This window comes from Stegastes partitus, unplaced genomic scaffold (genome assembly GCF_000690725.1).
Source record: "Stegastes partitus isolate 25-593 unplaced genomic scaffold, Stegastes_partitus-1.0.2 Scaffold105, whole genome shotgun sequence".
In the NCBI taxonomy this organism is placed as follows: Eukaryota; Metazoa; Chordata; class Actinopteri; family Pomacentridae; genus Stegastes; species Stegastes partitus.
In genome coordinates, this window is record NW_007577836.1 from 747,944 (window position 1) to 775,561 (window position 27,618).

At 42.9% G+C, this 27,618-nt stretch overlaps 1 protein-coding gene across 1 annotated transcript; it reads left to right on the forward strand.

Annotated features, from left to right (window-relative positions):
* Window positions 1–1,137: 1,137 nt before the first annotated feature.
* On the forward strand, window positions 1,138–27,354 carry sugt1 (SGT1 homolog, MIS12 kinetochore complex assembly cochaperone). Its single transcript, XM_008277695.1, has 13 exons — window positions 1,138–1,260; window positions 1,360–1,408; window positions 2,841–2,931; window positions 3,141–3,210; window positions 3,826–3,896; window positions 5,643–5,696; window positions 7,682–7,710; window positions 7,918–7,940; window positions 8,569–8,665; window positions 10,021–10,128; window positions 21,865–21,955; window positions 23,252–23,424; window positions 26,532–27,354. The coding sequence occupies exons 1-13, from the start codon at window positions 1,247–1,249 to the stop codon at window positions 26,631–26,633; spliced, it is 972 nt and encodes a 323-aa protein (XP_008275917.1). The 5' UTR covers window positions 1,138–1,246; the 3' UTR covers window positions 26,634–27,354.
* The last annotated feature ends 264 nt before the right edge of the window (window positions 27,355–27,618 follow it).

Consider the following 27,618-nt stretch of genomic DNA (forward strand, 5'->3'; position numbering starts at 1 on the left):
ACATATATATATATACGTATACATACACATAAATAATCAAATAAATAAGCAAATGGAACACTGTTATGGTGCATAAGGTGCATATGTAGAAGGTGCCCGTGTGTGTTGCACAGTCTGGTTTTAAAGCTCAGAGTTGCGCAAACTGATGGCCTGAGGGAAGAAAAAAAAGTGAGTCATGTGATGTTGGAGGTGAGAATAAACACTTACCATAAAAAACCCAACAGTAAGTTTGATATGAGGAAGCCTTCCAATAAGAGATGAAACATCTTCAAAAACCAAAAAAAGGAGTCCAGTTGCCTTTTTGTTGGAGGATTTCAATGATCTCGTTGACTGATGCTCTCCTGAGACATACTACCTACACAGTACTAATAGTTTATTAAGCGTAATAATTCTCTGTCATCTGCCACTTTTATTGCCTTTTATTACTACAAGTAATTTTGCTGGTAATAGTGATGTACTTATGCCCTTGACAGACACACACTGAGTGTTTTGAATAGGAATAGGACATTTTTCTGAAGTGCATTTTCACACCAGAGCTAATAAACCTGCAGTCACACGCTGACAGTGAGCTTAACCCTTTATGGGGCAAGTGACCATATTAAGTAACTTCCTTCAACATTCAATACGTCCGCCCTGTGCCTCTCCTTGAGGTTGAAGAACCATGTGCACTTTGATTTAGTTTTTATATTCGTGCCAATATCACTACCTTACGAAAAATGTCACAAAACAAATGTTCCAGGCACTTTATAAACACTTTGTTACTGGTTTGCATTGAACTCCACTTTGATATATTTTTTGAGATTAGTGCCAAAACCACTACCCCAAGAACAATGTGACTAAATGAACTTGCTGAGCACTTTGATATATAATGTATTATACAATCCCTTTTTTTAACCATAGAGGGGGAAGTTACCATATATGGTAACTTTATTAATCTTGATTTGCTTTTTTTTTTTAAGTCACAAAAGTAAAAATATCTCGAATTATCTTTCAGTAACACCCTCAGGGTTGAAATTTTCCAAGTATTTCAAGGAGTGCCCTGTAAAGGGTTAAAGCAGCTCTATTGACGGACGGTCCTCCGGCCGGTAGGGGGAGCAGCGGCGCTGTGGGCGGTGAGCAGGCGGATGTTGACAGGCCCTCTGCTGGGTTCGAGCCGGGGCTTCTGCCGCTATCACGTTTCCAGCAGCCTCCACATCTAGAACTTTCCCCTCACTTCAGAAACACGCTCCACTTCCGCGGCAAACCCATGGCAAGCGAACGGCAAGTTAACCCAAACACACGCTTTTATAACATCTTTTTATTTTTATACATTTATTCTCCATTCAGAGAGTTAACCGTCGCTCTCTCCTCTTGCTTTAGCAGCTTCCCGGATAGCTTCGTTGACGAAGATCCACAGAAAGCTCTGGAGGTAAACATTAGCCGTAGCGAGCTGGAAGCGATTCACAAGATACCTGGAGGCGCTTGTTGGTCATCACATTTAACTGAAATGCATCGGATTAGCTGCTTTTTGAAGAGAAGTGAAGCATGCCGGGGATGTTAATATTTTTGATGTTAGCCCGGAATAGTGACACTGTCAACAAGCTAGCCTAGTTAGCTAACATTTCCTTAGCATCACTGTGAAACAAGCAGGGCATCGTCGCAACTTTAATCAAAAATAAAACTTCTATGTTGGCATGAGGGTTGCTTTTTTTGTACTGTTAAAAAATACTATACTTTGCAGGAATTAAAACTCGGCAATGTAAACATTAAACAGTCGCTCATTTAGCTATTTACTCTGTTAGCATGACGAGCAAACTCTTCAACATCTTTAAACAGAAGTCAGCAACCGTTGATGTTCATTAGTTGTTTAACCTTTTAATATATTTAGCACACTTTCTCAATATATTTAACACACTCTCTCAGTTTTTCATGTGAATAATAGACTTTGTTTAATGCCCACTATTACAAATAGTTCAGCCTGACCACACAGTCATCATTCATGCTACTGAAAATCACCACTTTTGCCACTTCACTTGTCAAATAGATTTCACAGAGCAAACAGAATCCTGCAAGTCATCCACACACTTGGGTTTTTTTTTCTTGGCTGGTCTGCTGTAACTTCCTCTAAACCAAAAGTCACTCTCTTGCCACCAGCTAGCTCATCAGCAGCAGCTGGTTCGTACTGGTTTTGTTAGACGACATCATATCAGTCATGGCTTTAGTGCACTGGTTTCCTGTTTGTTTTAGAACACATTTTAGGATTATATTGCTCACTTTCAAAGCAAGAGTTTGTCCCCAAGCCACGCAGCAGAACTACTGGCCCCATTTGAGTCAGCGTGCAGCCTTAGATCCTCAGGTGGAGCTTTTATAGCTGCTCAAAGGTTCATGTTTAAACTTAAAGATAATTCTGACATCAGTTCCCCTCAGCTTTGAAGCAACCTGCCCGTGGAGATAAGGCTGCAGAATCAGTAGCTTCTTCTAAATCACTGCATGCAACCCGTTTTTTATAGACTTCCTTTCATGTGATGCTGTCTTCTCAAGACAGCTTGTTATTGCTCAATATGTTTGTTTTTTTTGCTTTTATTATTGTATTTCTGTGTATTTGTATTGTCATGTTCAGCCTCTCTTGTCTTTTTTTTGTAAATGTCACATGAATAATGTTATTATTACTGAATAATTCTCTGCATTTAAAAGATGTCCAGTGGTGATAGACAAGGTTGCAAAAACACCAACATGCCAGCCTCGGTGTCAGCATTTTCTCAGTGTTATTTATGTATTTCTTTATTTGTTTTTACCACTAACGCATCTCTTTTTGAATTAATACAGTTCTGTCAATCTAAGAGCCGTCTCTTTCCTTTCAGGCGCTTAATGAGGCCTTGCAGGGAGACTCTGACAATGCCGAGTGCTTTTGTCAGCGTGCCTATGCCCACATACTGCTCAAAAACTACAGCTGTAAGTCTGTGTAGTTCATCTGCTAACAAAAAATCTTTATTAGTTTGGTGTATTTCACAGTGTATGAGTGTAATCTTGTAGTTGGGCTTTCCGTACACAGTTGATGAACGTGTACACAAATGAAAAATATTCTTTTACTGATGATACAGTTTAGATTAATCAGTATGTGCTGTATAATAAACACTGTGTTGTTTTTTTCATCTCCATAGGTGCTGCTGATGATGCCAAGAAAGCACAACAGCTAAAACCCAGCCTTCCCTTAGCTTTCATGCGAACAGGGTGTGTACTGTGAAATGACAGAGGACATAAGAGGGGGAAATGACCAATATACTATACAATATACAATATAATAATAATTAACTTATACACTCAAACATGTGTATAAGTTAACCTCATGCTACTGGTTATATATTGTTGATTTGGTTTTTAGAAGTTCTTTTTTATTGACTTTAATTTTTTTTTTTAAATGAGAGAGAACCAAAGTACTTACTACAAAATACCTGTGACACAAATACACTGATACACAGACTGACAAAGAAGCAAACATGTAACTGAAGCTGCTGATTTATGACACAAGTCGCTGTATAACTTTGTTCGCAGGCGCTAGCGGTTGCGTGCTGCAGGTGACATACCGAATACTGCACAACAAGTTAAAGCAAGTTTTAAGCTGTACTTTAACCTCAGACAGTTTATTCATAAACCCTCTGTGTATTATTATTGATATACTTCCACTTCTCAAACTACCAAACTAAAAAGTTTGTGGTGAAAAAAATACAATCTGTCTTTGTATGATGATCCAAATTTTGTGTGCCAGAGGAGGTCACTGTTATTTTTCCAGGATTATCTGATCTAATTATGTGTGGCATGTTTTTCCCTTTTTCCCCCCAACTGCAGAATAGCCGAGTACCACCTGAACCACTATGAGTCAGCACACGCAGCCTTCACGCAGGGACACCAACTAGATGGTGAGTACAACCTATTTTGGCCTCAAGTTTCCATCGTCCCACTCCTTAGCTGCTACTGTTCACAGCAGTATCCTGTCTGCTTCGCTCTCTTCATTGAATGCAGTGCTAAGGTTCATGTTCTGTAGGCTTTGGGATATTATGCAGTCATTTATTGTTTGTACCAAAGCTGTTAAAATGCAAAAGGGTACTACAGGGATCTTCAAACATCTGGTTAAACCTTCTATACTAAATCAGTGCACAGCGTCTTGTCTAGTAAACAGCTGATAACAGAGCAACAGCTCTAACATTTATAATCATTTAACTCACTGATGGAACCAACCTAACTGTGATTACAAAGAAAGTTTCCTTCTTCCTCGTTAATTATATTCAGATATCAGGAGATGTGGTGTTATGTTATTCTTTACACATCTGTAGTTGATGCTTAACTTCCTGTGTTGGCACACAGCTGCATATTTTTGCATCTTACTGTCCCCTGTAGATAAATAGAAACGTGTAAAAGCGCAGAAATTTTATAAAATTACATCAAATGTTTTAAACTGTAGTGCGTATTGATTGCCCTTGTAACCTTTGCCAACTGAAATACAACCACATTTGCCAAACAAATGATAATTTGTGAATTTGATCGATACTTTAACATAGAGCTGCAGTGACCTTAGCTCTGTTCGTCAAACTGAATGTCAGCCGAACCGCTCCAAGTATGTACACTAACAAGGATGCCCACTTTATAATTACGTCTGTATGTAAATCTTCTTTATTTAAATAATCGGAAGACGTGTACATTTGAGCAAACGACTGCTCGCAGGTGGGCGATCCCTCATCGCCGTCGTCGGGGCATCAACTGATTTTAATGATCACATTTTTACACACATGTAGTGTGACATGCATTTTCTGAGCTGCTATAGTGTTGAAAAAGGCTCTATGGCTTTAATGGCAAGTGGCCCAGTTATCTTTAGGAGGCAGTCTGTGAGTTTTTGGTCACGATTCTTAACCTGTGGTGTGGTGAAAAAATCCCCAGTACAGGGTTTTGAACAGTTTTTTAAATTGTATTTTTAAATCGGTTGAACTGATGTGCCAAATTTCCTCATTTAGGTGAGCTGTCACATGATTTAGGTGCACCCAAAAATGTGTTACCATGCCTTTTAACAGGGAATAAAGCATTAAATTGTGTCTGTTTCTATACACATGGGTAATTTCTGCTCTTTCTTTTCTAATTTCTTTCACCACATTAAGATCTAAAAACAGTTTACCCCCCCGCTTCTCCAAAGCCCTCTAGGGACAAGGATGCTTTCTTTCTCTTTTCCTTGAATTAAAATGGAAAAAATTGGAGAAAAGAGCTGTAAGCATTGGTGTTGTGAAAAATAGAAAATTTTCAATGCATATTGATTTAGAAGAATTAAAACCATGTCAGTGCCAGTACTCTACAGCGTTGACTCACTGATACCAGCTTTTCTCTGACAGTGAGTTGACACACCACAGTGTCCACACAGCTCCTCAGAGGTGTCTTCTTCTCGATTCATTTGTTCTGGTTAAACAGCATTTTTTATGGTTCTGGAGAGTTTACAAGTGGAGCGCCTCTGCCACGGGTTTAGTGTGTAAAGAAAACAGCTGGGGTGCTGCTGTTTTAGAAGTATTTCAGATTTCTAAAATGTAATCCCCTAAATGTGGTGGTAATTTATTCAAGTGAGAAATCCCAGCATTATGGCAACACTAGTAAACATTTTCACACATATTTCTTCTTTTTTGCAGTTTCTGACAAATCATTTGATATCTGGATCAAGCGGTGTGAGGAGATGATTGCAGGTAAGCAGCTCGTTCAGATGTCTACGATGCCTAAAAAATGTATCCACACCCCCTCATAAATAGTCTAGACTAGAGGTTGCCAGAAGGCCCGTGGGGGATTCTGAAGTCAGCTGGAAGTCGGTGCTTCGGTTGGATGAGGCCTAAACGGAGATTTTTGGCCGTGAGACTAGACGCTGTGTTGGATAGACACCAAACGCCGCACATCATCACAAACTCACCATCCCCACTGTGAGGCATAGCGGCGGCAGCATCATCATGATGTGGGGTTGTCTGTTTTTGGCAGCCGGCCCCGTAAAGCTTGTAAATGTAGAGGGTGAAATTAGGTGCAGCAAAGTATAGTGAAATCAGGAGGACAACCAGATGCAGACAGAGCCCAGACCTCGATCCAACTGAGAATGTGTGTCTGGACTGGAAAAGGGCTGTTTGCTCACAACCCATGAGCAATCTGCCAGAGCTTGAGCCATTTTGCAAAGAAGAACGGACAAAAATTGCGGTGTCCAGATGTGCAAGACCGATTAAAACCTGTCAACACAGGCTGGATGTGTGCATCTAAGGTGAATCAAACAGGCATGAAAGGGATTAATCCTAAAGAAATCCCTTATTTTACATTTTATATTGTTAACTAAATTACATTTCTTTGTAGAAGTCTGTTTTGGTTTGACATGCAAGGAGCTTTTTGGTAAATTCTTCATGACCACATTGTAATTAAATGTGAAAAAGCATTAATGGGAAAACTTTTAAGTAGCGTTAATAGTTCTTTTTTACTCTGTATGTTTTTTTTTTTGTTTTTTTTTAATTAAATCAAACCAATATTACAGTAAACTATATATAAAGTTGAAGCTTTGATTGTGTTTGTTTTGTTTAATTAGCAAATATGTAAAATGTTTATTGGTATTAAATATTTGCACAATATTGCACATGGCAGTTGCAGCTGAAACAAGGTACAGACTGACTTATTTTAACTTCTGCACTATATACTATTTACTCCCTGCCATCAAACATTAAGCTAAATGGCACAGTCAGGGAGCAGATCAGCCCATCTGATCAAACAAACGAGCACGCACACACCCATGAATCTACAGTGTGTGCTCACAGTGGTGGAGGCAAAGCTGCTTAGCCCAATAAAAGATGCATGCCATGTCTGGGTGGTGTGTTTCTGTTTGCTGGTGATGCCTGGGCCCTCTGGATCATCTCAAGTAAACAAGAGCATGAGTTTTGACAAACACGCTTCACACCCGCGTGCACACGTACTCCCAGGAGCAGTATGATTCATCAGAGTTAACGTTACTGATGTTTGAAAGCCCCCGATGAGACCCAGCCCCTTCATAAGCCTGCTCGCAGACAGCACACACACACGCACACGCACACACACACACACACGAGCAGTCAAATGCACACTCGCTCACACCGGGAGCAGTCGCCGTTTCTTCTGGTGACAGTGTGTTTACCACCCGCCAACACACATGGCACCTGGTTATCCTATCACATGTGGCACCCCACATGTATCAGAACACACACAGACACACACACACACAGACACACACAGCTTTTTCTTTTTTCTCTCTTTTCCCCTAACAGCCCCCCTCCTCACCATTTCAAACGCGACCTCATTAAGACAACATTAACACGCCTCCTATCATCTCATCTCATCTCTGTGCTCCCTCTATGTAATGAAATCAGTGAATAATGTATGATAGCATGCTGGTAAACGGTGTTCAGGCTTGCTTGGGCTCACAGGGCTTTTAATGGGCGTGGATGGACCAGTAAACAAACTGGTGGCAAAGCTTTGAGATGCTGCGTGCATGTGTGTCTGTCTGCATATCTCCCAGCTGTAATTGATCTGTAGAGCATAACGTGTACATTGAGGTCTTCGTTTAGCGGTTTGCCGTAATCAGATTTTATAGACCTGAGCTCCATTCAGCCAGTTGAGGGTTGTATTAAACGTTTCCACCTACAACACACCCATTTCTTTCTTCTCTCGACAGATCAGACACAAAACAGCGGCGTCAACACGGTGAGTTTCTTTGCGAGACCACCTGGGGGCATTGTTGCTCTCAGCATCAGTGTGTACGCTCCGGCTTCAAAGAAAGAAGCCTTACTAAGCTTTCTTTTTTTTTCTCTCTCTCTCTCATTTGTGTGCTTTTTGTTTCATCCATTTGTTTTCTCACCACGTCTTCCTCTCTAATTGTCGTCCCGTTTCGGTGGCTGAATGACCCCGCAGACACCGGCAGTTCCACCCGTGAAGTAAGTGCACAAATGTAAATACACCCGATCCAGGTATCTGTTTTATGTTTGCGACTGTTTATTTTATTTATAATGCCGGCCTGATATTTAACCGAGTCCCAGTGCTTCAAAGCAGCTCCGCTCCGTCTGATGTAAATACACAGTTCATAGACAATAGCTTGTTAATGAAGACAGCTGCTTTTTATTATTTTGTGTTCTGGATTGCGTGAAATTTCCATATTGCAGCGACTGCATTAGTAGTCAAAACAGAAAGTTTTCTCATGTAATTAATAGAGCTGCAACAAGTTATTGATTAATTGTATTAATTGCCATCATTTGGGTACTTTGCTTTTTAAAAAAAAGTTTAAATTTGAATATTTCTTGGTGTCATTCCTCCTTTTTCATCGTACATTTATTATCTTTGGGATGTAGACAAAGCAAAACATTTCAGGACGTCATCTTTGACTTTGAAAAACACTGACTGACATTCTCCACCATTTTCTGACATTTTATAAACCAAACAGCTAATCAATTAATCTGGAAAGTAATCAAAACATTTATCAACAGTTAAAGTAATCATTAGTGGCAGCACTAATCATCAGCGCCAGACGTTTTTTTTTTATTAATCAGTTGTGTGTTTTTCTTTCAGGCATGACTGGTACCAAACAGAAAGTCAAGTCATTGTCACAGTTATGGCGAAAAATGTACCCAAGGATGGTGTGCGTGTCAGCTTCATGGAAAAAGAGGTATAAGCGCACACTTGAATGCAGCATTGAGGTGAAGAGAGTCTGTATTTTCTGTGTTGTGGAACCGGGATGGGTTCGCTCTTGGGTGTTTCCTCAGGGGGGCCCATTAGATGGGTCTCGTACACACATTCACACTCACATACACACACACACTCTCCCCATGGACCCAACTATGCCTCCAGTGGTGCCTTGTTAACATTGCCCCCAAAGTACAGATCTAAGAACAGTTTACCCTCCCCAGCTTCTCCAACCTCCTAATTGTCTGTAGATGGAAGGCATAACTGATCTAGGATCAGCTGCAGCGCCCTCCGGGGACGACGCTCCTTTCTTTCTCTTTCCCTTTCCGTCTTTCCACGTCTCTCTCCCTCTCTCCGAGGGGTAACTGCGGGGCACCCCAGGGAACGGCTTTGTCTTTCCTAATAGAATAACAAACTGAGTTTACCCCATTTCAAAAGAAATAGTTCACTTGCTCCGAATAACACAGCCACTTGTTAAGTTCTCTCTGTGGCGTAAAGCACAGATGAGTTCATATATTTTTTACTAGGTCAGTATAGACAAAAGAAATTAAAGATAAAAGGCAGCGGTTCCAGTTTTTTCCCTGATGACTGAGCATGCAGCTGCTGTATACCTACACACAGCGCAGGCATTCGACTAGAAATGAATATTAAGGCTTTGATAGTTTAGCGGGATTGCCCAAAAGCAACTTTCGCTAACTTTCTAAGCTTTTATCCCCGATGAACTACTTCTTTCATTTCTTTGGTCCCCAGTCAGAAAAGTCGGCTTTGGGTCAAGCGGTAGATTGCAAGTGATGCATAGTTCATCCAAAAACAATTAAACAGCAGACGGCATTTTCCTTCAAGAGTGCTGCGGTGTGCCAAGTGATGTCAGGAGTGTGAGGGTTTGGGCCACAGCTGAAGCCATGGCCCTCTAAACCAACAAGCCGCCCACCTCCACAGCCCCAGTGAGTGACAGGCTGTTAGGAGCTGTCCGACCCCCCTCCTCTCGTCTCTGGTCACTTTGTGGCTGAAGGGGACAGCGCGAGGATAGTCCCAGCCGTCACAGCAGCCACATCGGATGATTATTCTCATGAACATGCTGACACATTCACCCCTCCCTCCCTCATCTTCCTTTTCTTCTGTTTGTTTTCTCAGGACTGCAGTTTTAAAAAATCTTAATATTGATGCAACAGTTTTAACACAGAAATTGTTCAAGATGTATTTAATCTAAAAAAAACAAAAAAAACATGAATCACTTCATAGTCATGACATTAATCTGTTTCGTGTTTGTATTTTTGGCTGGTTGTTTATAGCCTGTGTAATGTAATGACTAATATCGGTTTTGTGTGATTTCTTCAGCTGTCTGCCACAGTACAGCTGGCATCAGGGGAGAACTACAACCTCCATCTCCACCTCATGCACCCCATCATCCCCCAACAGAGCAACTTCAAGGTCCTCACCACCAAGGTATGGCTTTCAGTCTTGTTAGTGGGCTGGAGAAGCCTTTAAATTAGGAAGAGAATGTTTGTTTTTAGGGCTGCAAGGTTGCTCGGTGGTTAGCACCGTTGCCTCGCAGCAAGAAGGTCCTGATGAGGACACCCTGGATCCCTCTGCGTGGAGTTTGCATGTTCTCCCTGTGCAGCGTGGGTTCTCTTCGGGTTCTCCGGCTTCCTCCCACACAGTCTAAAAACATGTTGAGATTAATTGGTGATTGTAAATTGTCCGTAGGTGTGAATGTGAGTGTGCTTGTCTCTAAGTGTAGCCCTGTGATAGACTGGTGACCTGTCCAGGTGAACCCGCCCTCAACCCAAGTCAGCTGGGACAGACTCCAGCCCCCCATGACCCTAGTGAGGATTAAGCGGTGTGTAGATAATGGATGGATGGATATTTGTTTTTACATTAGCGGCTTCGTGTATTTTACATCCTAGCATGCGTTTTCAGTACCTTGACATGTCTGTGGCGGTTTAACAGACCTTTTAGTGAGACAGAGGACATGGTCATGAAGCTGAAACAACACACATATTAGCCCTGCTTGCTTTCAAAAGCACCAGTTGTGTTCAATGGTCCATTTTACACTAAAAGGTACATCAAAGTATTGCGACACGTGTTGTCTGATGCTGGAGCACACAGAATAAAACAGACAGCTGACCAATAAGCAAAAACCTGTTTGCTAGTTTGTCATGGTCCTGTCGTTTCTGGAATATCCTTAAAAGTCCTCAGCAGTGTGTTTGTGTCATGGAAGAGACAGGAAATATGATCCCTCCTCTGTCATGGATTCACGGAGTAGCGGTTTGTTTTACTGAATCAGTTGCGTAACCTGTTTCACACGTACAGTAGTATTAGTGTTTTTCAGATGTTTTTTTTCTCCACAGCGAGCACAGCTGTAGCAGAATATAAATCTGTTTACCACTTTACAACTTCTCTAAGCTGCAAAACATAAACAAGGAAGAAACAACCTTTTTAGGTCATGGAAAAATACTTGAGCTAAGTTTTTGAAAGTCAATGAAAAGTCATTGAAATTTTTTTTTTACTCTGAATCATTCGGAGCGCTGTATGTATCCTTGCCGTGCCAGTAGTTACTCTCAACAATAAAGGAGCAGGCTATTAAACATGTCAGAGAACGTGTTTTATGTTGCTGTAAAGAAAATATGACGTAGTAATGTCACACCTCAGAGAAATGTGGGCTTCTGCTGCTCTGAAGCGCAGTTTTGCCAAAGAGCATCAAATGATATGTTAGTCTCTGTTTGTTCAAGCTTTTATCGTCTACATTTTGCATGAGTTGATTTTTTTATGTTGAAAAAGATAACGAATCAGCGAGACCTGATAGCCCAGTGATCGGGGTGCACATGGGGCAAATCCTGATTTGATTTCTGGCTGACGAGACCGTTTCTCTTTCTCCACAGTCAAATAAAGGCCCCTGGGAAAAAGAAAAAAAAAAGATTCTGAATCAAGTGTCAGCAAAAAAGGCAAAGAAGAAAACAATGCGAGTTTAAGCAGCTTACTGAAGCTGTGACTGATCATTACTTGGGTTACCACTCTGAGATCAAAATCTTAATCTCTTCAGTAATTTAAAGCAGTGTAAAGTAGGCCGTCACTACCTATAATGCCATAATGCTGGTAAAGCTTACTGTAGCCGTAGTAGAAACGAGAAAATCCACTCTTTCTGTGCACAGCGCTGCTCCCGTGGAGACGTTAGCGCAGTTCATCTGAGCAGCTAACAGGAGATTCACACATATGCACAAATCCTCCCGCCTACACTCGCGCCGCGCACACACACACATTTATAAGGGCTGTAGTTGCCGAGAGTTCCTCAGCACTGTTTAAGGTGATTACGGACCTAATGAGTAGGAAGGGCACTTTTTACTATAGGCTAATTAGTGTGTATTATAGAGGATGTGGGTTAATGAGTGTGCTGGCTGAGTGCGTGCTGATTCAGGTTTTAGATCGCTGTCAGGTTTTAGCCCGCCGGATCAAGAGGCAGGTTTATGTGTGACTTGTTTTGATTTTTTCTTTTTAATCATTCAGGGGGGTGGGATTTGGATTTTCACCGCATTGATCATTCCGATCTTGTCAATACAAAGCAGCAGAAAGCTTTGCTCTCTTCTTTTGAATCTTGTTTACTCAGAATCTTCAGAAGCTTTCACAGATGCATCATTTTATAAGCAACTCAATAAAAAAATCACCCACTTAAGTTTTAATTTATAGTTTACAAAAAGTGCAAAAGAATGTTTTTCGTGATAACTGCTTTTCATTGCTTGTGATGGTCAGTACCTAATACGCAGTATTTAAGGCTGAATATTGAACCACAACTCTTTCTTTGTACCGACCACTTACTGTTAAATGTCTGAGAGATTTGTAAGTCTTCTTTTTTGCTGATCTCCTGACTGAAACTTTAGATCCAAAATGTAAAACTTAAGGATTTAAAAAGCAGCTAAGTACTACAATATGATTTTTCACATCATTTACTTACCAAACTTAAACTCCGCATAAAGAGAAGAAGTTTATTCCTCACAGAATTATAATATTATTCAATCTTTGAAACTACAGGATGAGAGGCGACCTTTGGGAAATGAAGAAGAGATGTACAAAGTGTACACAAGCCACCTACAGTAGTGGAGAGAAGCGGAGCGAAAATGCTATCGAGACAGATGATTAAATACTAAAAGTAAATCTAGTCGTCTGCATTATATAAATGTCCTCTTAGAAGACAGAACAGTGCTGATGGAGCCTGTTGAGGTTTTACAATACAAATATCAAGTTTATTTTTAAACTTGACGAGCACAAGGCACATCACTCCCCCACTTGTCCGTTTGGTATAAAATAATGCAGCTCAGGGCTTGGTTTAGCCATGCTGGCTGTTCAGAAGTGGGGAATTTTTCACACAAAGGTGACTGATGCAAATTGCCTGGCCTCAGTAAACAGAGCACATGCTGTGAGACGTGTAACCCGTGTTAACACGTCTGTCATTTGCATGATCTTTCCTTAAATGGAGAGACTGCAAAATAATGTGCAAACTATGACTCCAGCCTGATGCGTCTGGTAAACACACCACGTGTCTGTTGAAAAAGAGGCAAAATATCGTATCCTTTGTCAGATTACCTAAAACATGAAAGATTCAGTAATTGATCCTTTAAAAAACAGTAATGCATCAAACGAAAACATCTTTACAGTGTAAAAGGGGTTCCTATCGAGGTGAACCTACAGAGATTTATCACCCAATTCTACAGCTCACCTCCACTTTACAGAGCTTCATGGCCAAATTCAGCTCATTGTGGTGCTGTCTGCTCCCTCCACTTTACTTTTTAAGTTCAGTCCTGTACCAAAGATGGCAGGAACAGCTGTGCGACCATGTTGGCGTAGCGGCTAACTTATGTCCCGTCAGTCTCCATGTTCTTTACATTCTTTGCACAGACAAAAAAAAGCATTTCGCCACACTCAATCACCGAAAATTGAGCTTCTCTGGTAAAAACATTTTATCTACCTGTCACAAACCCCTTAAAATGGCTCTTTTTGCAATCCGAATTTTACCCATTTGGTCAGTATTGGGCTGCAAGGTGGCGCAGTTGATAGCACTGTTGCCTCGCAGCAAGAAGGTTGCCGGTTCGCGTCCCGGTGGGGGCACCGGAATCTTTCTGCGTGGAGTTTGCATGTTCTCCCCGTGCAGCGTGGGTTCTCTCCGGGTTCTCCGGCTTCCTCCCACACAGTCCAAAAACATGTTGAGGTTAATTGGTGATTCTAAATTGTCTGTAGGTGTGAATGTGAGTGTGCTTGGTTGTCTGTCTCTAAGTGTAGCCCTGTGATAGACTGGTTACCTGTCCAGGTGTCAGCTGGGATAGACTCCAGCCCCCCCACGACCCTAGTGAGGATTAAGAGGTGTATAGATGATGGATGGATGGTTCAGTATTGTCTGAAAAGTGTAGAGAAAACTTCTGCTTACTTAATTTTGTCATATTCATGTGCGGGGAGCCAAGGAGGTCAGCCAGTGGGAGGTTAGGTCGTAAAACTGCGAAAGCGTGTGGAACATTCGGTCACCTCATGGAGGAAGGTTGGAAACTCTTTCTGCACCACTGAGCAGCTTTCAGTTTAGATGAACAGGGTGGCATCTTCAGTTCTCCTTAATACATCTATGATCGCATCCTATTTCTGCGACTCCCAGTTCGGGCAGGGTGATATGGCCAAAAGTATTTATCACGATATAAATGAGAAAATTTGCGGTAATGATCTAAGTGACGCTAGAGAAAATACTTCAAAACTGCACAACTTTATTGGAGCAAATTGGGGGGCGGCGGGGGGAGGGCAAATATTCGGATCTCAAAATCGCTATCCAGACACCACAACGACCGAATACTCCGATATCCGGGTCCAGCCCTACTGTGTCAGTCGAAGCACTGCATTCGCCCTCCTTCTTGGTCGCCGCTATGCTTCTCGCTTCATGCACATTAGACTGGACGAAAACAGCGGCACTGCGAGCTTCATTCAAATTCTATCGCGATAATTTCAATTTCATATCATCCCCTAACATTACACTGGTACGAACATGCACAGTACGATATGGCCCAGGCCTACTCCCAGTTAATTGGTTTGAGTTAAGGATGTTCCTAACTACTAAGTTAAAAGTCGATTGAACAGAATTTTAGAGATGAAGCATTTATTATCACAGCCAAAGCTGTGACGAGCTCCATTATGCTTTCAGACCGAGCAAGGTCATAGCACATGTAGGTAAGAGATGTCATATTTGTCTGCTGTGTGGCTAATGTTAGCAGTGCTAGCACTAGCAGGTTCTCGTCCTAGTACCCGTCATGAATGTGGTCAACTGGTTATATGGCAATTAATCTCAAACTACCTCCATATAACCTTAAATTAATGTCAAAATACTGCCAATCCACACTGGTTTTGCGAGATGTCATGTATCCCACTTTCCTGCTTTCTGGGGAGGGGTGGGCTACCGTCTGCTGCCTGTCCAGCAGCAGGTGGATGCAACACTTACCCGGTGTTGTACATATATTAATTATTCGTTTAACTGACCAGTTTATCTGGCGTCAACAAAAGAAGGTAGCAGCGATCCTCGTTGAATAGTCACGCACACCCCTAGTAAAGTCAACCCACTGGGTAATTTGTTATATTTTGTCAGTGGGAGCACCACCCATCAACCCACGCACATGGGGGATGGCAGGTTAACAAGAAGGATGCATCTTGGTGATTTTATTAACAAGAGCGATGTCATCCCTCCTCATCCCCCCTCAAATCGTGCACTGAATCAGCCTAGATATGCTTTTCTTAGATCTATATTTGTATGACATCTGTGGGCAAGCAGAGACACACACACAAAAAAAAAACAGGGTCATGTTCCTCAAAAGATACACAATTGTGTCAACATTGAAAATCCCCAAACAAGCCGAGCCAAAGAGCATCGAAAGCAATCATGACAGTTATTTTAGTTTATTTTACAGCAAGGCCACCGGGGGAACGAAAGGCCAGCGCGTGACTATAGCTGCTGGTATCTCATACTGTATGGTGTCAAAGCAGCAAAAGAAAGCTGTTGAGAAATTAGATCCGTAGCGTTGCATAACCTGTACATCTATATACAATGTCCACAATGTGTGCATTATATCCAGCGGCTGCACTGTGCCGAGTAGAAGCTGACCTGCACAGAAACTGCCCCCTCTCAAAAAACACTTCCTCTCACTCACTTTCTCACTTTTCCATGGCAACAGCAGACACTGCATACCAGAGGTGCACGTGGGTTGCAGCTTAAACAAGGGCTCAGTCTTAGAGAGACCGCAGCTGATGATGGTCTTAGACTCCTCTCAACTCTCTACTGTTACCGTTTTTTGGGTTGTTGTTGTTTTGGGTTTTTTTTCTGCCTTTGTCCTTATTTACTGTGTTGTCTTTGTTTTGTCAATCTCTCTGTGGCCCCCTCACAGACAAACACACCTTCTGTCTTTGTCTCTGTGCTGTGCTGATAAAAACACCTACCTCCTGGTATAACAAGAGAAAGCGTTCTAACCCTCCTCCTCTCCCACAAAGCCCTGACTGTTCCCTGGTCCAGTGGGCTCCTCGGGTACACATGGTCCCTACGCGTACACACAACACCAAAAGGCATAAGCCCTCATTGGTAATTGCGGCATTCAACACCTAAAAAATGGCGTTAAGAGCTCCTAGCTCTACAGGTGAAACGTGTGGGCACATGTGCACGACGGCGTGAGAGACCTCGGCGAACTAAGCAGCTTTTTCGATGCGTGTCTCATTTAAATATTTTGGAGCCGTTTCATTTTCCGAAGCCAAAAAGCCACTGGGGGATAAAAACATTCAAATGAACAACAACATCAGCAAATCAAGTTTCTCCAGATTGGCATGCATCCCTAATGAGCGTTTAAAAAAAAAAACAAAAAAAAAACTACATCGCCCTCAGAGCTGTTGATTCACAACCACTGTCAGTCGGTCTGTCTGTCTCTGTAACTGGCTGCCCTGCACTCTTTGCTCCACAGTGTTTACGCTTCATCTCCTCGCTGTCTTTAAAGACAACTTAGCAGGGGGAAGCTAAGCTGGGCACACACACACACACACACACACACACACACACTTATGAGACACAGAGGCTGAACAGTAATCTTTCAACACACTTGTGCCATTTAAACCAAAGCATTTGCAGAGAGTGTGTGTGTGTGTGCGTGAGTGTCGTCTCTAGCACATTATCGTCAGCGCGACCTCCTCCTGTCCTCCATCACGACAAACATTCCAACCGCAGGGGTCACCGCGACAACGGGGAGCCAATTACACACCAGTGTGTTTGATCAGAACAGACGGCTGACGCACACACACACGGGGGCGTGCGCACCAACACACTCGACACAATTTCCAGTCCACGCTCGCGCCTCCATTCAGCTCCGAACTCATCTCTTTTCGGCAAATAGCTAAAGTGGCGTCTCCCCTCTTTAATTTGCATGCCTGTCAACGTCTAAGAATGTTTATATGTATTTCATTTATGTGTCTTTTTAGCCGAGTTTGTTTTGAAATCCGCAGGCATCTGGAAAAAGAGGGAGAAGATGCAGGCTGAGGAGTTGTGTAGAGGGGGGTGCGACGTGGTTACAAACACATGTGACAAGCGACACAGGACCCCAGTGCCCCTCTGTAAATAGCATGCGTGTGTGTCCACATGTGTGTGTGCAGCGCAGTATTGTATAGTCCAGCCCCTGGGGTCCTGTGGGTGGTGGCCCCTGATTGTGGCTCTGCTGTCACATCCCTTTACGAGCCATCGCTTCGCCTGTCATACACACAGAAACACGCACACACTCGGAGACACACACACGGCGCCTGGCCTGCCATGTCCCTTAAAAGCCAGGAAACACAGATGTGGCAGCAGATTAATGTTGTATGGCCCAGGAGCACGCAGAGAAGCACACAGACTTTGACACACACACAGAGCCTCGGCTTGAGTTCTGTCACAGTTAGCCCTGCAAAAATATTCGAGACAATAAATGGCACCTGCGGCACTGGCTGGTAATTTTAATGTGATAACGTTTAATTTGCTTGGTCTTTGGTCCGTTCCTCTTCCGAGACTGTCGGCGCTCTAGACTTTCTGTGATTTCGAAGAAGTCAGGAAAAACATGGCAATCAGATGTGCTGTTAAAATACTGCCGTCTTAAAACCAAAAATGTAAACACTTTGTATACATGCATATGGCTGGAATGACAATACATTTGACTTGACTTGTACTTTGCCTGCTGGGTAGCTGAATTAAATTCAGTTTTATTTATCCAGCACCAAATCATAACTTAAGTCAACTTTACCTTTTGCTTTACACTATTATGAACAGAAACCCAACAATATACAGTTGAACAAGCATTTGGTGACAGTGGGAAGGAATTATATGAAGAAACCTTCAGCAGACCTAGGTTTAGTGTATGTAGCCGTCTGCCTCGACTGGTTGGGGTGAGGGGGGAAAGTGGAGCAAGAAAAATGAAAGTTGCAGGTTGTTGAGGGCAGTAACTGCAGGTCAGAAACAAGCAGAACCTGTAAACATGACAGAAGATAGCACACAAACTATATGAGTAGCAACACACACTGATTATTTTAAAATTAATATACAAAAGTTAAAATAAAACTGTTCATCCACGAGGTTAAACAAAAAAAATCTAATCACTTTGTTAAAAAAAAAGACAAAAGATCCAAAGAAGTGTGATGTAACTTAATCAGAATTACAAGCACTGCTACAAAAGCCATGTTAGGCTGAACACCAGTTATTAGTATGTCAGCCATTAGAATCAGCGCTTTGATATATACTAAAGTCTTCAAAGCACTATGAGACCACTAACAGAGCTAAAAAAAAAAAAAAAAAAAGCATCTCTGCCCTAACTGCTGGTGTATCTGTCAAAAAACAAATATTTAATATGCTGCAGGGAGCTGCCTCGAAAACCAAATCAGTTTTTCAAACACAACCTGCTCTGACAAACGGGGATGACACCTGCCCGATCAGCGAGCTGTAATGAATCACCATAGACATACTGAAGTCTCCTGGATCATTCAGATCTTCTGTACGTTTATGTTATGACAGCGTGTTAATATTAATTCAGTGTTGTTGAGAAAACTGATTATATCTGGTGACTTATACTGCATTTCCCATGAACTGTAGTTAGTGTGGAGGCTGCAAGGTGGTTCAGTGGTCAGCACTGTTGCCTCACAGCTAGAAGGTCGCTGGTTCGCGTCCCAGTGATGACACCCGGGATCTTTCTGCGTGGAGTTTGCATGTTCTCCCCGTGCAGCGTGGGTTCTCTCCGGGTTCTCCGGCTTCCTCCCACACAGTCCAAAAACATGTTGAGGTTAGTTAGTGATTCTAAATTGTCCGTAGGTGTGAATGTAAGTGTTCTTGGTTGTCTGTCTCTAAGTGTAGCCCTGTGATAGACTGGTGACCTGTCCAGGTGAACCTGCCTTTACCCTGAGTCAGCTGGGATAGACTCCAGCCCCCTGCGACCCTAGTGAGGATTATGCAGTGTATAGATGATGGATGTAGTTGGTGTGTTAAAGCTGCAGCAAACTAAGAATGCTTTATTGCTCAAGTTTGGAAGAACATTAACTGTTCATAAGCAGATACGTCCAAAAATAATTCAGGGAGATGCCTTCTAAGTGAATCATGTGGGTTTATGTGTGCGGTAGGAGTTTAAAACAGAACTTACTGGGTATCTGTTGATGAGATGTCCCCTGGGAATTGCAGTTAACTTCAATTGTCTCTTTTGTTTTTTTACTTGCACAGGTTTGTTAACTAAAAAAAGCTAGGTGTTTTCCCAACAGCGGCTTATCATTTCAGTTGCATACTAATCCCAGGTTTAGAGCTGGCAACACAACTGGCCTGAACCCCCGAAACACCTTCTCTAACCAGTACAGGCGTTGACTAACATTGGTGCTGTAGCAGGGATGTAGTCAGTCATACAAATGTACTAATTAGAGACCTTTGAACGTGCCGTTTTTTTTATTTCTCTGCATGTTTATGTGGCACGCTTACTGTGCATGCAAATCTGTGCACAAAAGCAGGAGTTTCTATGTGTTGTCCAACCTCATCAGAGGGATGTTTCAAACAGCCACATTTGAAGGTGGGCTGAAATGCCGGTCGTCACAATGACAGGCGAGACACAATGAATATTTAAATATGAGGAAAGCAATGCACAACGTTAGACTGTTTCTCTAGGAAGACGCACAAAGGCTTGTTTGTACACATAAAAAGCAATAAAAAAAGAAGGAACTACTTAAGTCCATGCAATGCAGTAAAAAGTATGTGTAAACCAAATGTGAGCCAGACAGGAGGATGAAGGCCAAGGAGGGAGATAGCTTAGCCTCATTCATCAGTAACCTATAATCTGTGAATCCCAGTTGTCTCTGATGAAACTTTGTAAAACTAGCTTGTGTAGGTTTACAAACTTTAGTAGAAGCAAGAGTTGGCGGTGATCCTCAGCTCTCCGTCCACCTCTTCCTCATCTCTTAGAATATTTAAATAAAGAGCTATTCTTCAAATTCTGACATCCAGGGGAGATGCATCAGCTGGATGAAGACACATCTCTAGCCAGCAAACTGTAGGCTGTCGTAGGTGTAGTAACTCCTGGTCGAGAGGAAAACCACCGCTGCTGCTAACACGTTGTGTGTCATAGTGTTGGGGGGGAGACTGACGCAATGCTCCGGTGCATCATCGAGCTGTGATTTCTGGTCTGGCCAAGAAAAAAATAGAAATCAGTACCGCATAGTGTCTTTCACATGTTTCAACAGTTTTTCTGTGACATGTATATGTTTAGGAGCAAATCTCGAAATTTCCTTCTCACAGACTTCTTGACAAAAGCCAGGATCAAGCTGCGCTCGGCACCAAATTGTCACTTTCCAAAAGTCATAAACATTGTGGAGTGCAGTGCATCTAAATCTGATGTAGGAAAAGAATGCTCGACCATCTGACGAGCCTTCTGTGGAAGCATACTTGCCTCGAGTATGTGGGATGAATAGATGGAGGCCATGGTCTACTATTCCCAACTGCACTTCCAATAAAAGATCTGTGGCAGCTGATGTTAAAATAAGAATTTCCTCTTTTGTTGTTTTAGATTAACACACAGAATCTGACTGTATGCACAAACTGGCACTAGAACAAAGCAACGGGGACGCGCTCGGCCCAAAGACGAGCATGAATTATTCGAGCGGTAACCTGTATTCTCAGCAGAGCTCTTCTGTTTTTAGGTCTTCAGCCCTTTTGCAGGTGAGCCAAAAAGTTAATTTCGGACACTGCACAGATGCCTCGCTGTGCACGAGGCCCTTTTGTGGAGCCGAAAGCGCTGACACATACCGAAGTGATCTATCAGCGCGGCGCCACTCGCACTAGCTCATCACCTCGGCGGAGGAGCTAGCAGCGATCATACTGTCTCGCTTCCCTCAATCTGCTCCCCTCACTCACGCTTCAGTCAGTGCCAGTCAGCCTTCTCTGCCTCCTCGTCCCTAACCTTGTCTACCTCTTGGTTTCCCCTCTTCTCTTCTGGCACCCTCATAAATGAATCATCACATCGCCCAGCAGAGCAGAAATGTTCCTTAATTGCACCGACATCACCAGCGCTGTCTTTCACATTCACACATATCAAACACACACACACCGTTAATGGGTGGTGGTGGTGGTGGTGGTGGAGGGCGCTGCAGCTCGCGTGTCTCGCTGTTATGTGCCCTGTCAATGCAGCTCAGTGTTTAAAGCGTGTGTCCATGTCCTCTCTCCCCCTCATTGTTTTCCTCCTCTACCATGTTCTCCCGGTGTAATGATTTGGATCAGATGCTGTTGTGTGGAACTAGGATCTCCCGCCCTCCTCTCTCTCCCCCTTCCTCCGCCTCCCCCTCGTCTCTCACACTGGCCCTCTGGCTGACAGGCATCTCGTTAGTGCAGTATGTCTGTCAGTGAGGTTTGAGATTGAGCTGTGCCCCCGCATATCCCTGATGTCTCTCTCTCTCTCTCTTTCTTTCTTTCTGCCTCACACACAAACACATTCGCCGGCTAAGTCGACGTCGGCTCTGAACAAGACAAGCCTCTCTGGCCTCAATAATGATCTGATGTCCTGCACTTTTAAGATGTCACCGTAATGGAAGCGTTATTTTTGTCCCACGCGCCAAAGAAAACCATTTCGTTAAACGTTGTTATCTCCCCCTCTCCCTCCCTCTCCCTCTCTCTCTCGTTCCTTTCTCCTCTGTCAGGTGGAGATCAAGATGAAGAAGACAGATGCCATCAGATGGGAGAAGCTGGAGGGAGAAGGACAGGAGTCCAACATCAAACACTTCGATCCCAGTCAGTCCATAGCTTCGGCATTTTACACCCTTTCCCCCCGACTGCTCTCCCGTCTCTGCTCTCATCACTCCGTCTCTCCCATTCTCCCTCAGCCTCTTCTTATTTCTATCCCTCTCACTGCAAAGATCAATACGAGCTCCTGTGTTTGTCTGTTCGGCACTAAAATGAGAGTGGGCAGTCTGGAGTCTTTCATTAGTCTGACGGTGAAAGCAGGCAGGGAGAGGGAAAGGTATGACAGCGGAATATGACTCAGTATTTTAGCCCACACATTCCTATTACTGACAGGATTAATTACTTACATAAGTGTGTGTGTGTGTGTGTGTGTGTGTGTGTGTGGAAGGGGGGGGGGAGTAAAAGTTAAGTGGGCAGCCAAACTATTTTTTTTATTTTTTTTTCCAGCTCAGTCTCGAGGACGCCCTGTTTATTAGTGCCTGCTTATAACTCGGACTGCTCTTACATTAAAACATGATATTTGACATCTGATTTTATGGGATCGCATTGCAGTATGTCCACACTTGGCCTGAATCTGTCTGGCGTGCGTCTGGCGCTGTATTTATGTAAATCTGCGTCTGGATTACATTTCTCCGCTCTCCCTCTCCCATCTCTTGTTGGGATTATAGTGGGCGTATTGCATATCTAGAAAATATAGAAATCAAATCACAATGTGACTCTTCGGCAGCCGAGTCGGACGGTTCAGCAGCAGAGTGAGTGAAATTAATTTAGACCTGCGAGGAAATTCTCGCTGGTGCTGTTTTTTTTTTTCCGATGATAAACGACAACTTAAGCATTTGAATTATTTTTTTTTCCTGCTTGTTTTGATTCATTACAGTTGTTGAAGAGCTTAATCTGCCCACTCATGCTCTCAGCTGGCTGTAAATCTTCCTGATTTGACCTGGAACTATAGACAGGTGACAAATTAAAGGAGAAACCTGAAACCTTGACGCCCACAGTGAGGCCGTTGGGCTGTAGGGGGGGCATTTAGCTGGCGTGGTTTGGGTTCACTTGTCCCCTTAGAGGGAGGGCTCACTGCAAATCAATACAAAGATGTTCCGAGTGACACCTATGGGAGATTTTGTACCGTGTCAGACAGCACCATCGTCAGAACACCAAATCTTTTAGAAGAATGGTGTTCATCCGTCCGTTTACCTCCAGTAGAGTTAAACTTCAAGGAGCATTGAAGCTGTTTGAGCAGCACATGGCGGCCCAACAACTTAATAAGACACTTTATGTAGGTTTTTCCTTTAAACGTCTGTGTATGAATGTGCCCTTTCTAACGCTGTTGATGCTCTCCATCAGATCAGTACCCCTCATCCTCCCACTTCACCTGCAAATGGGACAAGGTGTTGGTGGACCTGAACGAGGAGGAGAAAGATGAGAAGCTGGAGGGAGACGCGGCACTCAACAAGCTCTTCCAGCAGATCTACTCCGACGGCTCCGACGAGGTCAAACGAGCCATGAACAAATCCTTTGTGAGTATCACGATTAAGTCACCGCGACTCCTTTCACCTTGGAAAGTATGCTCATTAGTTGTGTCTTCTGAATTCACAAAAGAGATGCTTTCTTACAGGAAAGTTCTAGCTTGCATATAAAGCGTATTCTCAGAGACATTAAAGGTTAAACAAGAGTTATATCTTGATAACCAGGTCATATCTGACTCTTTTTATCTCGAACTTTCAGCTCTCAGTTAAACTTTCTTCTGGTTTAGTCTCTTTAAACCACAGAGTGCATCAGAATAAGATGTCTTCAGCTCTAACTGTGGACTCATCATCGTGTAGCGTGTTTGCAATCTGAAGCTTAAATTATTCATCACTTGCTGGTATTAATTTATACCATCAATGACATAATTTAAACACTAAATATTTCCTTCTTTCTACCCGACCTCGTCTCTTATCTGGCCCACAGCTGGTCATTTTTTCTGCACACTTTTTTCCTGCCTGAAAAAAATAAAAGCAATGTGAGCTTTCAAACTAAATTTTAAATCTGCATAAATAATTTATAACGCTGGTCTCGGGAGTCCAAACAGAACAACACTGATTTTAGCCCTCTGACAGAAAGATGAAATAAACTGCTATTTTTGCTGAATACTTACAGATCTACATGGGCAAGTAGCCAGCGAACCAGACAGCAGACTCCTTATTCTTCTCCAGTAATGAACATTTCATACTTCTGATTTCAAATAGCACAATTCTGCTTTAAGAAAATCTAAACAGATGCTTTGCAAAGATTACAAGACAACAACCACGACGCCGCTCTGTGCAGCAGCGCTTGGAGCCAGATGCTAACGTCAACACGCTAAACACGTCCATGTGGTTCGCATATTGGACTACAGCTGAGGCTGATGCACGGCGCTGAAAATTTATCACGATAAAATGTTTCATTTCAGTTGATATTGATCATTATTAATCATTTTTAATGACCTATTTTTAATAAAGACCAGCAGAGCAAATGGCCCCGGGATACTGGCATGAGAGCCAACAGGGAGAGCGATGGAGGGCGAAGATGCTCCGTTATTAGGGTATATAATAGGCTGTTATGAGCCAGGAAGGGAGCACGCTTTGTGTTTTTTTATTTCATGCAACTGAACTTTGTGGTTTCGTTATGTATTTTAATGGCAGTAATGCATTTAAGTCAAACTATCAAACGCTGATGAAATGTCTATCCATGGTACACATGTTGTTTTATTTCCCCCGCCCGCGCAGATGGGAATTAGTTTTACAGATATTTGGTTANGGTACACATGTTGTTTTATTTCCCCCGCCCGCGCAGATGGGAATTAGTTTTACAGATATTTGGTTAATTTAAAAGTACAGTCGTGACTTGATAATTCTACTCTTAACAATCCAAAACCTTGCTATCCGACAGGTTTTTAGGAAAAACGAACGGAACCCATAAAAACAGCCTTAACATACCGACAGCCTTGGATTCTGACTCCGACATGACGTTTTATGTCACCAATCAGGATAACGGCATATTATCTGACTGGAAAATCCCACAGATTGGCTACGTTCACACTGCAGGACTTGATGCTCAATGAAGATTTTTTGGTGAAATCCGTTTTTTTTTTTTGTTCACATTTCCAGTTAAATGTGACTTGTATGTGATCTGCTGTGTGAACTTCATACGACCCAAAAATGTCCCGCATGAAGAAGAGGACACGACGACGTCACACGCAGCGAGCGTGCTCAGTGTTTACGGAAGAAAACACGGACGGTAACGGTGGAGCGTATCTGCCACTCCCCCACCGCCACCAATGGTGGAAACAGAAGTGTGACCGCTAACTAAACTAGCATCAGCAGCCAAGTACTGCCTGTGCGTTCCGGACACTTCCACCCCGTCGGAGCGCTCCCCCGGGGTGGAAGTGGCCCTTCAAGCATCAAGACCTCCTTGTATCTCGACCTCCGTCTTGACAATCCGACAGCATTGCTATCCGACATAAAAGAAGGTTTTACATTTAGTGTCGGATTATCGAGTCACGACTGTCTTTGTTAAAACTAGATCGCTAAAGTTCTAACAGTCCATCCTGAAGAATACATAAACGTTTACCTCAATAACGTCAGCTATTGAGATATTTCCATCTGAAACAAAGTGATCTACTGACAGATGGATTGACACGGTCACATGTCAGTGCACCTAAAAGCCTTCTTCTTAGGGTTGTACTCTCTCTACTTACCATGTGGAAAGCTGACCTTTACGCTGAGCCAACTTTGGTCTTTTCCCCCCCTGCAGAGATGTAACTAATGTGGATGGGAACTGCATTAAAGGTGTGCTCAGACAGTAAACAAAGCAAATTGCGTTGTTTGACTTCCGGATCGTGAGTTTATTTGGCCCAAACAAACCTTCTGTAACATGCCCACGGCCTGCAGTGACAGCAACCCTCAGCCTCACACATGTACAGAAACATCCAGTCCAATATACACATTATTTTTTGCCAGGTTTGTGTTTACTGAATCTCTACAACAGAGGCAGCGAGCGCAGTGTTAGCATAGCCCACAGTCAGAAGGCAACAAATATGAGTAAAACCCAGCTTGGAAAATACATAATTTTCCTCAAATTAAGCATTAATGGAAACAGAAAACGGTAAAGCTCCATTTATTTACACAATTTGCATAATTTTAAATGAAGTGAATGCATCAGATGCCGTGTTGACTGATGCAGCAGGAACAGATTGTGTAATTAATGAGCTTCTGTAAGTGTATTAAAGTGTAAGGAAGGAAGTGTGTGTGATTGCAATTAAATGTTGATTGGCTGATTGGAGTGTGTCAGCATTCTGCGTTATTATTAATGACATGATCTGTGGATGATTGAGTTCAACTCGTAAGAGGATTCGCTGTCATTTCGAACATGTAAACCCCAAAAGCCGACGGCGTTTTTAACATTCATGTCAAGTATTCGTTCCTGCATTTCGGCTTTAACGCGCCAGACCACGTGACCTATTAGAGAGCAGCTGCATTTATGCAACATGCTGCAGTGGACTTATCTAAGCCTTGAGAATTTTTAAGCAGAGAGAAGGTGTTTCACTTAACTCTTTTTTTTTTTTTTTTTTTTCGTGCCGTGTCTCTCTCTCCCCTCTGCGCAGATGGAGTCAGGTGGTACGGTCCTGAGCACCAACTGGAAAGATGTGGGCAAGAGAAAAGTGGACGTGAGCCCACCGGATGACGTAGAGTTCAAGAAGTTCTGAGCACCTCCCTCCTCTCTCTCTCTCTCTCTCTCTCTCTTTTTTCTCTTTCCTCCCTCCTCGGTTTAACATCACCTCTCTCTACATTTGTCCACCTGAGCTCCTGGTTGCTCTGCAGCCTGCGTGGCCGTCCCTCTTCGTCGCCTCTTCCTTGTGTCAGTGTTTTTTCACTAAGTGCAGGGAGCCACGGCGTTCCCACTATCACTCCACCAAAACCACACATGGCCTACTCTCCGCAATAGCTCTTGACCGGATCGGGTCAGTTAATTTGAATAATCTGTTGAACGGATTGATTTACTTCATCTGATTGTGTTAAAGGCCAATGGACTCAGAAGGGAACTAAAATGCAACTCCAGACCCGACATGCTCTGATTCAACGTTCTTTTCTCTCCTGGTTTCCTCCAAACATCCACAGTCTGTTGTTTTGGTTTTTTTTTTATTTGGGAGCCTTTTAAGAGTCATTATTATCAACACTTGTATAAAAATGTAAAGTTGCTAAAAACAAGAACCAGCTGAGATGTTTAAATTCCAACTATGAATGAGTGTCTTGGCTCATTTCTTTTTTTTTCTTCCTGTGTACTCAGTAAAAAGTCAACAGCGATACTCGGCAAACTGACTTGTCTGGAATCTGTGTGACATGTCAGCCAGTGGCTTAGCACCGGCCGTTCCCTCAGTGTGACTCAAGCTTCAGTGTAAATAAAAGATTTGTTGTTTGGCTCACAAACTTTGTCTCACGTTTTTTTGTTTTTTTTTCTGTGCAAAGTGTTTTGGACATATTGGAAAGTCTAGGAATAGATCACTCACACACAAAAACAGCAATATATTATGACAGGGAGCCATGCTGTGTGATTATGTGCTGGGAGCGATAAAATGTGGTATTACTGATACGAGTGCAGGCAGTTTGTGATATGGCTGACAGCTTGAGGATACGGTTTACGTATTGCGCTTCGATTGATATCAAGTAGAAGAAGCCCCCCCCCTGCCCCCC

Excerpts from the sequence above, each read along its gene's own strand:
- sugt1 (XM_008277695.1), top strand. Across the intron at positions 2,932-3,140 it reads ACTGCTCAAAAACTACAGCT|GTGCTGCTGATGATGCCAAG; the intron begins GTAAGTCTGTGT and ends TCATCTCCATAG. Across the intron at positions 8,666-10,020 it reads TCAGCTTCATGGAAAAAGAG|CTGTCTGCCACAGTACAGCT; the intron begins GTATAAGCGCAC and ends TGATTTCTTCAG.